This window comes from Musca domestica, unplaced genomic scaffold (genome assembly GCF_030504385.1).
Source record: "Musca domestica strain aabys unplaced genomic scaffold, Musca_domestica.polishedcontigs.V.1.1 4, whole genome shotgun sequence".
Taxonomy (NCBI): Eukaryota; Metazoa; Arthropoda; class Insecta; order Diptera; family Muscidae; genus Musca; species Musca domestica.
In genome coordinates, this window is record NW_026712328.1 from 31,556,347 (window position 1) to 31,571,899 (window position 15,553).

General features: G+C 29.9%; 1 protein-coding gene across 3 annotated transcripts in view; it reads right to left on the reverse strand.

The window, feature by feature from the left end:
• Positions 1-306: 306 nt before the first annotated feature.
• The window catches only part of LOC131804161 (cytotoxic granule associated RNA binding protein TIA1-like), a 266,927-nt gene continuing 251,680 nt past the window's right edge, over positions 307-15,553 (reverse strand). For all 3 annotated transcript variants that reach the window (XM_059126627.1, XM_059126623.1, XM_059126624.1), the window contains one exon: positions 307-9,649. In XM_059126627.1, coding sequence (XP_058982610.1) covers positions 9,608-9,649 — 42 coding nt within the window. In that variant the 3' untranslated portion in view covers positions 307-9,607. The remainder of the gene's footprint in view (positions 9,650-15,553) is intronic.

Below are 15,553 nucleotides of genomic sequence, written 5' to 3' on the forward strand. Positions count from 1 at the left end.
CATTGACCACTAATTTATTTCAGCTTACATTAGAGTGTTTTGTTTCAACTTAGCTCCGCTTGTGTTCTTTTTTTGTTAATGTTTAACATGCTTTCTTTACAAATATAGCCTATAATAGTTGTTTGTGTTTTGTTTTCCAATATTTGTTAGTATATTTTTTGTTTTGTTTTTGTTTTTTTTTTAGAATTTCCCTTGTAACAAAAAGTATAAAGTTTTTCCATTCGGTCTTTAACAAAAATATTAGTAGGTTTTTTGTTATAAATTAACAAATTACACAAATGTAAGTTTCACATACATCTAATATGGTTTTTTTTTTGTTTTAAAACACATTTATTATTTGGTATTTTTTTTTTTCTATTTATATTTTAGTTTTGTTTTTTAGGTTTTTATTTTTGTGGTACTAAAACTAGTTTAGGCTAAATATTTGGTATATTTTTATACGTTTATTTTGTAGTCCTCGCGATAGGAGGGAGTTTAAGTTTTTTTGGTAACATACACACACAAGTAGTTAAGTGTAGTTGTTGTTTGTGTTTTTTTTTTCATCTGCATCAGCTGTAATTTGTGATAACACTTTATGCCTTACGGTATTTTTTTTTTACAATAATATATAATTCATTTCATTTTAATGCTGATTTATTTATTTGTTATTTTTTCTGGTATTCCACAAATTATTTGTATATGTATTTGTTCAAATAATATATTTTCAAGTTGTAGTTTTATTTATATTGTGTGACTATTTTTTTTTTCTCCACTAAAACTAATTTTATCCTTTTTTTATTTTTTTTTTTAATTTTAACACATTTATGTAGCACTCTTTCTTTATGTTCTTCCATTCGTAATTTAAAATTATAGGTTTTTCCAACAGAATTATATAGTTTCTTTTTTTGCGATTTCTTTAGTTTTCATTTGGCCTAAATCTTTAACAAAACAATATACCATATGAAATTTTAAGGAAGCAAATTAATCCGTATTTTTAATAGACTTATTTTGTTTGTTTTTTTTTTTTTTTTTTTGTATGCATATAAAAGATGTATGTTCATCGAGTTTTACATTTTTTGTATTTTTGTTGTTTTCATATCTTTTTTTTTATAAAAATTCTTATAAAAATAAAAAAGTTTCTATAGTGGCAGTGAACTAAAGAAATGAAAATAAAAATTTTATAAAAATATGACAACCAACAAACACAAGATTTTAATGCTGGAAATTGATTTTCTAGTTTTTGTTGTTGTTGTTTATTTGTTGGGCATGTTTGTTTCTCTTAAGATTTTGTGACAAGAATGTTTTGTTTAATGCTGGTTAATAAGAATTTATAAGGGCTACATGGGGCGTATGGTTAACATGCAAATAAATGTTCACATAACTTATACGCCACGAATTAACATTGTCAAGTCTGTTTTATTGGGTAATGTTATTCCATAATCTAAATAAAGTTTTAAATTTTGTGAAAAATTTTATTTATTTATTTGTTCTTCATATTTCCTTAAAGGAAATATGAAGAACAAATATTTAGATTATATCACTTGAATGAATAAAATTCGTCGGGCCTAAAAACAACGCATCGTCTTAAGTAGTAATTATAAATACATAAATCTTTTGAAAACAAAAAAAATATTGAGAGATTCCGTTATTGAGAGGATCTCTGGTGTTCTTTATACCAACATCTTGCAGTAGAAAAGATAAAATCTATAATTATTTTTACGGGAATACATACTGTGTATACCTTAGCACATGCAAGAATAACTCTAAGACCTTTCTGAAAATGTCAATATATTCCTTTTTCGTTTCTTATAAGAACATTTTCAGTACAAATATTAGATCACGCGGATTCGATGATTTTTTTTTTTTTTTTTTTGAAAAATTTCCGTCATATTATTCTCCATATTTTGTCCCAATCTTTTTTAACCGATTTATCATGCGAAATCGATTATCAAATGACCAATTTTTTTTTTTTTTTTGTGTTTCTCCATCATAATTTTATACAACTTTTGTCCCATTCTTTTTTAACCAATCATTTGTTCGGTGGACCTAAAATATTACACAGCGGCTTCAAAGTTTACCATAAATTCACAGGTGTATCTCATGGCTGTATTTGGCATCTAAGTGTATGAAAGAAATTCGATCTATTTACAATGTCTCACCCTTTACGTTTAGTTTTAGATTTTGCACCAGATTTCAATGCCAAACACTTGAACACATCAAATAGAAATAATTTTTTAATCGTCCCATGGTGAAACCTGACTTTAAACTTGTGGTAGGTATCATCACCGTTCAATGCAGCGACAGAGCCAATGAAGTTGCGGCGTTATTGATTGCTGGAGAGAATTGAGACAGTCGAACACTTGCCCTACCACCGTCCAACTCTCATCAATGACTTGTGGCTCGTGGGAGAGCAAATAATACATGATCTCCCTTAAATCTCACAGAGACTGCAGTAATTCTTAAAGTAGCCACGAAGCCTACCATTTAATTCCCTTATTTTGCCTCAATCTCTTCTCTTTTTCCAATTTAGAATGAGTATTATGAAACAGCAGGGGTACTACCAATGAACATTCAGGCTGAACCACCTTCTCCAATTCTTACATTTAAAGTATAAAATGGCTTTCTCAATATTTGATAAAATCGAATCACGGAGGGAGTTTATGACTTTTTTTTGAAATCGAACCCAAATTTTGTTAATATATTATATTCTACTGCATTGTTGAGATTAAAAAAGAACAAGATTTTAGTATTTCCTCGCCAAATTGCAAAGGAATGTTGCAAAAGAAAAAAATTCCTGTCAATTATCTTACAATAATATATATTAATAAAGTGTACCGTTATATCGGGGCTGGAACTTGTTTAGAATTTCTCTGAAATATATAAAAATATGAATAATTCAGGTATGAATATCAAATCGCTGGAAAATGTGACCACAAACTTTCAAAAGCTTAAAATCCCTCATCATAGGAAAACGATTCAGTCCGATTTCCCCGATTGGACAGATTTTCCCTAGCATCAATTTATAATGTATTTTTAAGGACGTATTATTGAAAAACGTCGACTTAGAAAATGAATAATTCTTAACATAACGAATATTGAATTGGAAAACAGAGTAATGTAAGATCAAGCGGTAAAATTATGATATATGCCACCGCCTTATCTCTGGTTTTGAGAGGAGGCAATGTCTTGCTTTGGCTAGGAAAATTCTATTTGTCTCTGCAACCAGTTAAGGTTGAGAAAATACTTTTAAATGCATAGTTTTTGGCAAACGACAATTTACTGAAAACTCGAAATTGGATTTATACATGGTATTTTGAAAATGAACACCAATAACCAAATTTTATTGTTGCTCTATTTAATTGTTCGTCAAATAGTGGGTTGCCGAACAAGAGATTTGTTCACTTAGATGTTCTCTATTTTGCACGTCCACATTCTTTTTTTTACTTCGGGAAAGTGAATGTCTTCCTTTAGAAATGTGCGAGAGGTAACAGATATAGCGGGCCGAAGTATTCCATTTTCATACTTCATCTAATACAGCTAAAAATATTGGTATGCGTAAAATTTTTAAGAAATCGAAATCGGATCAAAAAATATCAAATTTTATGCCATATCCATATCGGGCTTCTGGTAAAGAAAAATATTTAGATATAGCAAGTTGTAAAGAATCTACGACTTGTTTCGCAAGTTATGACCAATATAAGTATTGGAAATTGTAACCCTTTATATCACCTTCACGACAAATCAACAGATATATTCCATCTTAATATCTGATCTTGAGTTCATAAAAAAATATTGGGATGTGTGAAATTTTTTAGACAATCGGATTCCCACATCACATTTTACAAGATTTATAATTATTCCAAGTTTTGACCCTTTGTGGGGAAAGCACTTGATGGAGTGGACCGATATTATACATTTTTGCACCTGACCGAGAACTGAGTCGAATATTAGGATATGAAATTTTGGAGCAAAATTGGACTATTGCTTCTCTTTCTGTATAGAAAATATTTTTTTCTTGAAAATATCGACCTTTTGTTGGGGAGGTACCAGAACGAGTGGACGAGTGGTTATTCCATCTTAACACCAGAACTTGGGTTAATAAAAATATTGGGATGTGTGAAATTTGAAGACAATCGGACTCTTACATCACATTTTATAAGAGTTGTAATTATTAAAATTTGTGACCCTTTGTTAGGGGAGGTACTTGATGGAGTGAACTGATATTGTCAAATTTCACACCTGACCGAGAACTGAGTCAAATATTAGGATTTGGAAAGATGGAGCAAAATAGGATTATCATATCCCTTTCTGTGCAGAAAATATATTTTTTTGAGAATTTCGATCTTTTGTGGGGGAGGTACCAGATGGAGTGGACCGATATTGCCCATCTCTGAACTCGATCTAGGTTTGACAAAATTATTACGATGTACCAAGTTTGGATCAAATCGGATACTCCCTTCGAGAGTTATGGTGTGCACCAGCCAACCAGCCAGACAGACGGACGGACTAGATCGACACCAACTGTCCTGAAACGGATTTGGCCCAAAGAGACCTATTGTCTAAAATCGTTATTTCGACTAGGCACGTTTGACCGTATATGACTGAGGATATATAAAAGCGGTGATTTCCATGCAATTCGGATGTTGTTGAAAATATGAACAGAATGTTAATTTCATGACTCCATTTGCAGAAGCAGAGAAAGTAGTACTTCATACCGAACTATTTCAATGGTTTAATGGTTTTCATTACGAAGGTTTGAACATCATCGAAAACAACTCCCATCTATGGAATAGAAGTTTTTAAAATCGAAAAACTAAAACAACTCCCCCCAGAGATATCGTATTAACCCAGCATTAACTAAAACATACCAACTCCCTTTTAATATTACAGCAGCCATGGTTCTGGCAATAAACATGGATAGTTGGGGATTTTTTTTTCATGTGATTGTTTTTTTTATTTCTAGTTTATTTATTTGGTTTTTGTTTTCTTTGCTTTCATTTTTAAGATATATTTCTGTACAAACATTTATAATAATAGGTGCCTATGTATTTTGTAGGTATATTTTAAACCATTTTTGTATATATATTTTGGGTATATTTTTTACTTTTATACTGTTTTGATTTTCATCTATGTTGTAATGTTTTTTTTGTTTTTGCATTTCTTGTTTTTATTTTTTTTTTACATATAGGCTATGTATTGTGGTATCTGTGTACATAATATCTATATTTTAAGGGTATTTGTGTGTGTTGGTTTTCTCTTTTATTTTATTTTCTTTTTATACTTATTACATTTTAATTTAGTCATATCAATATTATATATTATATTCTATGTATATTTATATGTATGCATATGCCTAGAAATATATGTATTTTTGTATTTTGCTATAATATAAATTTCCGTTTTATTTATTTGTAGATTATTCTATTGTAGTATCATTACCACTATCATTAATTATTTACTATTTTCTTTGTTTTGTTTTTTTTTCTGTATCTTATCCAACTTAACTAAACGTACAAATCATCTAATCATCAATTGCCTATGTTTTACTTTGCTATTCGATTTTTCTCTTATTTTGCCATTTCTTCATTCATATTTATATATATGTATGTATGAGAGTATGTGGTATGCCTATGTTTGTTGTATATGTAGTGTTCTATAAAACATATAGGTATGAATGTATTTATGCTTAACTTAAATAATTATGCGGACATTTGTGTTGCTGTTGCCGGTTTGCTTCTGCTGCTGCTTCTGTTGTTGTTGTTCATTTTCTAGCTTATTTTGTTGTCAATGTTCTTTTGATTTTTGCTTAATGACTATTTTTACCGTTGCTGCTCTTGTTGTGCTTGTGTGTTCCTTTTTTTCCTAATATCCTTTAAAATGCATTGCCAACTACCAGAATTGTATGGGCTTTCATCGTCATTATCATCATAATCGCCGTTAGGTTATAATAATCATAATATTAATTATTAATATCATTCGATGGAATGTTGATTGTTTTTTAATTAATTTTTCATAGCTGGTTGTGTTTGTTTGGTAATTATTATTCGTTTGTTTCATTTGAAACTGTTTACATATGTATATACTATTTTTATATGGGGTGCAACAAAAGTGAATGTACAAAAACATATGAAAGCCGTAGGAAAAAATGAGCAGTGGTAGCTGACATTAGGATTTAAGAAAGTTTTTCGTTTCAGTTGGTTAAATTGATTTCATTCAGTCATCTGTCATTGCAAACAATTTCTCATCTTCATTTCTCACTAAGGTGGTTGATAATATCTATTGCATTTTAACACATTTAATTTTTACACCATCAGTTCATATTTAGGCTTGTGAGACCTGGGACTCAATTCTTGATATAGGCAAATGTGAAATGAACAATTTTAAAAAGAAAATATTTGGACCTTGCTAGGTTCTTATTGTGGAATAGCCTCATATAACGGTACACCTCATTTTAAGCGTTTGACGACTTTCGGCACATTTTCAACGGAACGGAATTTTCAAAGCGGTAACGGGTTCTTATCCGCCTTGCAACAAACAGTTAGGATAGGTCCACATTGTGGTATATCCCCCATATACCAGTATTCTCCCTATGTCCAGCATACTGAATGCTTTCCAATTGTTTCTGATTTTTTTTAAATTAAGTTTGTAATGCCTTTCAAACAGTTGTTGATATACAACTGCAACCAACTTCAGACTGCTGTCATTTCTAACCACTCGTCTGATAGTTGTTAAAATTATTCCAGTGACAGCTCATTATATTGTTTAGAAGCGTACAAAAGCATTTTGGTGAGATTTTTCCAGAAAAAAAGTTATTCGTGATGGAATTCAAGCGTGCTTTCTTTATATTTGGCTGGAAGCCCACAAATAGCTACCGTTAGAGGACTCCAGCATTTAAATGTGTAAAAATCTCTTGCGTCTCGTACTATGGTTATAAAATGAGGTTCCTCGTTTTATTTCCATAGCACCAATCTATACTCAGTATTCTGGTGGAATTTTCAATTTTTTTAATTTATAGATCCTCGTTTTGACACCATATTTTCCATGGTAGAGGGTATCAAAGTTCGGTCTGGCCGAGTTAATTACTTTTTTACTTGTTTTTGTTACAAGCAAACAAGCATTTTCGCCTGTACTGGTAGTTTTCTTTGTATTTGTTTCTCTTACTCTAGTTCGAACTTCGTGATTCCGATTCTCACTTTTCGTATAGGAGTGTTCACGCTTCTACAAAAAACAATTGAGTGTAGAGTAAACTTCCTTATTTTTATTATGATGGCGTATTTGAATTAATATGATCGGTTCACCCTCCGATTTCACGATATAATTATCAAAGGCCGATAATCCGGCACATCTACAAGATTTCCTGAGATAATATGTTGAAGAAAGTAGCCGTAATCGGTAGTTTTTCCCCAAGATATAAATATATAAAATAATTCAAAAGTTCGGGGACACAGAAAGTTGAAGAAAGTGGCCGTAATCGGTTGTTTTGCCCCCAAAATAGAAATATATAAAATAATTCAAAAGTTCGGGACACATTGATCTTGTTCCAACACTTAAATTTTAAAACACTTCCGTTATCAGTTTTGAAATCTCCAAAATCCGTGACATTAATAAAATCAGTAGCTTATTTTATGCAGGAGCGCTAGATTGAAACATAGACCTACGTTGAACATGTTCCACGAAGTGGTGTTCTAACTTCTGATAAACAGATGGTTCTTTTAGGTTTTGTTTTCAACTATAATGGTTATTCCTTGCAATACCCTCCACCGTTTGGAAGGAACTTGAAAATTTTTCAAAAGCTTTCGGAAACTACCACTTAAATGAAAACTGTTATATGGAGACTATACGAAGATGTGGACCTGCTTACGAAATTTCTTGTCATAGGCTGTATGAAACAACTCTGGTGAATAATTTCGCTTAGATAATCAAAATACCGAATATCGGGAGGTGCCGTTATATGGGGGTTATACGAGAACGTGGACCGACATGGCTCATTTACGAACTTAACCTGCCTACTGGTAAACTATGAATGTATGCAAAATGTTAGCCTTCTATCTCAATTCGTTCGAAAGATAGCGTGATTACAACACACGGAGAGACAGACAGACGGACATCGCTAGATCGTCTTCGAATTTCACGCTAATCCAGAATATATATACCTTCTAGGGTCTAGTATAAACATTTCGAATAGTTACACACGGAATGACAAAGTTACCCTCCATAGAATGGTAGAGGGTATAAAAATACTTAAATTGGGATTGATGCAAATATGGGGACTATTCGAAAAGCAATATGTCCCGTTTTAATTCCAATGAATCTAAAAAAAATCTATTTTTGGCATTGTTATATTTTTCAGGTGGAATTTTTCCATCCCACATCAGGAGCCGAAAATTTTACTTAAATCCTTGGACCGATATTTTTTATAAAATTTTGAAGTAAAAAGTTATTAAATTTACATAGAGATGTCTTCATTTCACAATGAAATTTTCAAAAGCCCCATAATATTAGATCCAATTATTGTGAACTGTTGAAATATGAACAAATTTTCTCTACGCCCATTATTACTATTAATTGAGACGATTCTTACCGTTTTACAGATCTGAATTTATTTCCATTGTAGTTATCACATAAAGATGGTTACGCCAATTCGAGGTCCTCTATTGCCAGAATTTGCCAATTGGTCATTTGCAGTAGTTAAACACCCATGTTTTCCTTATACAGATTTCGAAATCGAAAACCAAGTAATATAATTTTTTCGATATCCTTCGCTGTCAGCTATCACTAGTACACCTTTCATTTTTGTTCATTAATTTTTGGAGCACCCTATATGGAAATTGTTTTTAATCATACTATAATATCTAAATTACTTATATAAATATTTATATAAATATATATATATATGTTTATGTATAATTGTATGGGTTTTACGTGTATGTGTATAAGTATTATTACCACCGACTTTTATTCTATTTTTCTTTTAGATGTTTGTATGCGTGTGTGTGTTTGCTCACATTACATTACATCTGTATTTATGTTGATTTTATGGGAATTACATCTATATATATTTCTATCCTTTACTGGATCTTTTGTTATTGCTGTCATTGTGTATATGGGAGTATACGTATACGTATACTATGTATGAATGTGTGTGAATGATTGTTGTTTTTTTTTTTTTTTTTTTCATTTTAAAACATAACTTAAATTTGGTATTTCCCTATTTATGATTTTTATTGTTGGTAAGATTTCATTCATATATTCTTCTTGTTTGTTTTTTTTTTTTAGCTACATTTGTTTCAATGTGTGTGTATGTGTATATTTTGGTATTGTATAATAGTTATTTCTAGTTGTTTTCTAAACTATTTCTTTTTTGCTTTGCTTTATTTTAGTTTTATATAATTTCTGCTTTATCTGTTTTGTTTTTTCTTCATCTCCATTATTTTTGTCTATGTAGGTAAGTGTGTGTATGGGTTTTTTGGTTTAACAATGTTTTCTCTAATTTCTTGTTATTTTCTATGAATATATTATTATTATTTTTTTTGGGTTTGGTATCTTTGTGTTTCATTTTTTTTCTTAAATAACTGCATTTAATTTTTACTTCTTCTTCTTCCTGCTCTTCCTTAACCGACTGTGTAAACTAACATAATAAATTTGCTGCTAACCATTCATCTTCTGGTAACTGAAATTAAGAAGAAAAGAAAGAAAGAAATTCATAAACATCGTTTTGTTCATTTTTGTAGTAAGGCAAGAAAAAATTCTTCTTTTTTTGTTAAAAAAAAAAATCCAAAAGGAAAAATAAAGAAAAACTATTTTTAGTGATTCTAAAATGGCTGCTGGTATTTTTGGTAGCTTAATTAACAAGATATAACAAAATCGTTTTATTTACTTTTTTATGTTATTATTTTTTTAAGGGCGGCAATAAGGTTACGGTCATTTCAATTTAGGAAATACCAAAAATTAAATAATTTTTAAATTTCTTTCCTTTAGTTAATTGCAAATTAAAAAAAAAAAAATAAAAAAAAAACAATAACTTGGTGGTGGTGGTGGTGTTTTAAGCATTTATTAAAGAGAGAGAGTGAAGAAGAAATTATATAGGAGATAAAAAATTAGTATCATAATCATAATATAAAGCAGAATTTATAATTATTTTACAATCCAAGTTAATTGGCCAGGTGTATTTATTTTTATTGCTGGTTTGATGAAGTGGTGTAAACGTAATTGTTTGTGTGGGTGGATGTGTTGGTGTGTGTGTTGGTGACTTCTACAATAAGTTATACAAAACAAGAATATGTATATGTTTTAATGATAGGCAAGATTCGTTTCATAGGAATTCACATTTGTCATTAGGAGAATTTATTTCCAATCATTTGTTTAATTTTGTTATTATTGTTATCAGTGTTATTTATATAAAGAACAGCACATTTTGAGAAAGCAAAAATTTTATTATTTCTAATTTGTTTAGAGCTAAGTAACAACGAATTATAAATAATAAAAAATAAAACTAAAGAAAAAAGAATAAAAAATGTAATTATATTTTTATAAATATTTCAATTAAATAAATTAAATAACTAACAATTTGATTGTGAGTACATTTCACGTTTCGTTTTTCTCTAATTTTTTTAAGAAACAAATGAAATGGTACTGTATTTAACAATGTGTGGTCGAACTAGGATCGAGATGATCAAATTGGTCAGCACCTCCAAGGTAAATCAGAAGCACGATCTACGTTGGATCATAAATATTACGTTATGTGTGTAATCATTCGCTCTGAAAAACCACACACATGTTTTTTCAAGGATTTCGCCCAACGAGTTGAAATTTTTAACCAATTTAAATTTAATGAAGTTTCGACCTATTTAATATAATTAATAATTATATTTAAATGACATTCATTTTTTTTCAGATTTTTCCAATTTGTAGTGTATGTTCCAAAAGGAGGAACCATTTAATATATTTATCTTTATTTGTGAATTATGCGTTTTAAAATGTTGAACGTTTATGGTGGAGGTACCATTCTCACATTGGATTGGCAGACATATTGAAATGTATAAAGTTAAAAAAAAAACAAGTGAAAAAATTGGAAATTTCCAAAGAAAAAATAAATAAAAATAGAATCCGTTAAAAATTCTGTTAAAATCTTAAAAACACCGAATATAGGAAGTTACCTTTATTTGGGGTAAATACGACGACGTGAAATCGCAATTTTCTGTCGTAGGTTGTAGTACCCACTAGGAACTTTAAATACGAAATTTGAAACAGATGCGGTAAATAATGTCGCTAAAATCATCAAAATACCGAATATTGGGAGTTATCGATACTTGGGGGCTATACTGCTATAGTATATAATATAGTACCCTCCATACTATGGTGGAGGAATTATAATTGACTGATATTATCCATTTCTGTAGCTGGCTTTTCCTAGAAATAATATGATGAGCAAAATGTGGACACCATTGGGTATTTCGATTGCTCTAGGCAACCAATAGGAGTGGAACGTTATTGCCCATCTTCAAACTTCTAAGACTGATTGAAGTAGTGAATTGAGGAAATAATTCCGTTTGATAGAATATTAAAACTTGGCATATGGCAACAAAAATTAAAAATCTATACAATTTGGAAGTTCGATTATATACCCATATTGAATATATTTGAAAGCGGTTAATCTACCCATGAAGTACGCGACATATGAAATTTCACTAAATGTCAGTATGCACTGTTAGATACCGGCTACGCAAAATACATGAGTCACTATTATATGGGTGCTTTGCCGAAAAGTGGACACATTATGAATATTTTTTGCAAGAAGTTAAACTACCCACCGAGAGCCTGAAATATCAAAGTTCCGCTTAATTGCAGATATTTATAGCAGAAATTATTTTTCATTGGTCAGTAAAACAATTCTCTTAGAACCTGAAAAATCAAATTGGAGCTTATTTTAGTACCAAATCCTTTGAAATAACTAAAGTCAGAAGATACCATTAGTGGGGGTTATACCTAAATGTGGACCGATATGGCATATTTTCAATGCCAAACATCTTAGAAATACTACGTTCGACTAGAAAACGATCATATATCTAAAAAAGCATTAGAACTTTTAGGTAAATTAAAAGAAAACAAGTAAAAAAACAGCTATGTTCGGCCGGCCCGAACTTTTTATACCCTCCAACATTCGGAAGAAACTTGAAAATTTTCAAAAAAATTCCGTCCGTTCCGAAAATAAAGCTTTATATAGGGGCTTTTATATACGACCTGCATGGACAATTTTCCTCCATAGGTTGTAGTAAACATTACGAACTTCAAATTCGAAATTTGACGCAATTCCGACTAATCATGTCGCAAAACCACAGAGAACTCCTTGTGTAGAATTTCAGACAACTTCATTAAAAAATGTGGATAAAATAATCAAATGGAATGACGAACTCAATATACCCATCCATACTATGTATGGTGTAGGGTATAAAAAAGGAAAGAGGGACTCAATGATTCTGCGTTTATTTATTTATTTATTTATTTTTTTTTTTTTTTTTGCAATTTGGCATTTAAAAATGGGAAGCCAGTGCTATGAACCTCAATCAATTATTTTGACAAAAAAGTTTTCTAATAACGCCATCGCAGACAAAGACGGCAACACGTCTGACTGATACCTCAAATATTTATAAGAATTTTTACCGCATGTTAGACATTTTTAGACAACATTTTTATCAGTAGTGGGATTCTCTAACTCAATTTTTGAGTTACCGACAAAAATCGGTTAAATTAAAATGATTATAATTTCTGTAATTAAAGAAAATTTTCATCAAGATAGCGACCAAATGAAGTAGTCGCTAAGTCCTCCGGTAACAACAGTGTTGTCAAGTTTAATTCAGACTTGTCATTTATAATTTTGTGATTTAATTATCACCGATATTTGTTGGTAACATGAAAACAATGAAGTAGAGAATCCCACTACCGATTTATTAAAAAATCTGTATTTCAGAACTTCTAGTTCATAACGGTTTAGTCCTCGTTTTCTTATTACTCCATAAACGTATCTCCCTAATATTCGATATTTTGAATAAAGCAAAATTTTCCACGGGATTGTTTCAAATATGGTATTTAAAACTCGCAATAACAATCTCAAATTTTGGTATAGCGTCCACATGACAGTCTTTGGTACTTGTTTTTATTTTTTATTATTTTAGGAATTATTTATTTCTTTGGGTCATTTTCCTCTATCTTTAATAAACACTCTTCTTCTTTTTTTCTCTCTGAGAAAAAGTTGCAGGAGAGTTTCTCTACTGTTTTAATGGCAAGACTAGCGAGAGTATTGTTATATTTTCTCTGAGACAACTGCTGTGCCCAGAAAGTATTGGAACGAAAAGTAAATGAGATCAGAAGCCAATACTACCAATTCTTTACACCTCCCTTTTCATTTTATCAAAAGTTTAACTAATTTTTCGGGTATGCCGTCGGTTTTGAAGTCCAATACTACCAATTCTCTACACCTGCCTTTTCATTTCACCAAAAAGCTCAACTAATTTTTCGGGTATGCCCTCGGTGTTCAAGTATACAAAAATTGTTTTTCAATGTAGCACCATATTGCAGATTTTGGAATACAAATATATATTTTTTTGTTTTAAAATCCAGTGAGAATATTCAAGTGGTTTAAAAATGTCTTCAAATATATTTCTCTTTAAATGGAACTAAAAGCTTATAGTTACTAAATTTGAAATGGAATGGGCTTCCAACAATCTATGTCCGAAAATGAATGAGCATGTACCAAATCAAACGTTAATTTTACAATTTAAAATAAAGAATATGAAAAATAATTAGAAATACTAAAAAAAATGTTGTTGTATTTTGGCTGTTCTTTAGCATTTTTTATTGTATTAATACATTAGGTGCTTCATAAATTTATTCAATACATTGTTGTTTCTCTAATGCTGTTGTTGTTGGTCTAGGAACTATTTTGAATGAATAAATCAGATATCTATAGGTGTGTTTGCATTATGCCTTTAGGATTTGTAATTTAATTGTGGCTATTTTTTATATTTTTGTTTTTGGTTTGCTGATATATATCAAATATAATGACCTATATAGATTATTGAATGAAGATATTTGCTTGAGTGACTGAGTGTGTGAGTGGGTAAGTGAATGAGTGAGTGAGTGTTTTTTTTTTATTTGTTAGAAACTACAGGATCTTGTAAAATTGCTTTGCACTAATACTTTTAGGAATTTTTTGTTTGTTAATACTGCTATACGCAGTGATGTGATGTTTTGTGTGTGTGTAATTTGAAACATGTGTAGTGGTAACCAGTGTGCGTGTATTTTTTTGTTTTTTTTTGTTTTTTTTTTTTTTGTAATATAGTTTACAGCTAGTTATATATATATTTTTTTCCGATTTCCTTTGTTAATTTCCAAATTGGTTTTTCTATATATTGCACGATTTGTCCGACCGTTATTGTTAACTGAATCTAGAGTACAAATAGTTTGTTTGGTTTTTGTCTCGAAAATAAACTCAAAAACAATTAAAAAGAAAAATATATATATTTTTTAATTGTTATCATAGATTTAGACCACATTTATAAACGATTTCAAGGGTTATTTATGTGTGCGCAATGTGTCCGTTAAGGGTTTTCAGAGTTTCTGTGGTTCTTTAGTTTGTTTACCAAATAGTTTTGGGGATTTTTAGATTAATTTGTTTTTCATTTTGTTGAAAGAAGTGAATTCCTTTTTTCAAACAGTTGTTTAGGCACTAGTGCTATTTTTATCTCTTCTCAAAATTATTTTTATTTTTTGTTTTTTTCCTGTTGTTTGTATTTGTGTGTATGTATGTTTTGTATAAAAAACTCTTTTTTAATTAATTCATTTTGTGGTTTGTGTTAATATTTTTATTCATGTTTTGAATAAATTTACTTTGTTCTCCCTTTTGGGGGAAGGGTGTCTTAGTAAATTATTTTGAATATCTTTGTGTAAAATTATGATTTTGTTTACTAACATCTTGCTCTTCCGTTTTATTGGAGTTTTCGATTTTTTTCCGAAGACAACATCTAAAGTGCAGTGTTGATTATTTGCTTTTCTGGTGTGTCAAATGTACATTTATATGATATATTATTCATAGTTTTATCTCTTCTTCTTCATCTAATGAATGAACTACCGCTATTCAACATCTATCCTACCATCAAATATAAAATTTCGAATGAATCTTGAGTGTTATCCAAGCCAATTTAAATATAAATTAGAAAAATTAGAAATTTTGTGGAAACCGGCACGAATTAAAATAAATTGAGATACAATATTTTAATTCGAAAATACGAAAACAAAAAACTTTTAAACCAAGTATAACACGACATTCAAATTTAAATAATCTGCCAAAAAAAAAATCGCAGCTCTCTTTATTTATTTTGTCCAAATTATTTGAGCAAATTCTAACTCCAATTGGGATTAAATATTAAACATTATTTCCAGAGGTCGTTTGTTCTTTGTAATCTTTTAATTGCAATTATTCTATTGAAAATGTAAGTAGAACCTACAAAAATACTTAAAGTCATACTGCAGTGTTATACGGGAGCCGTGCAAAATCTGTACCTATATTTAAAATATT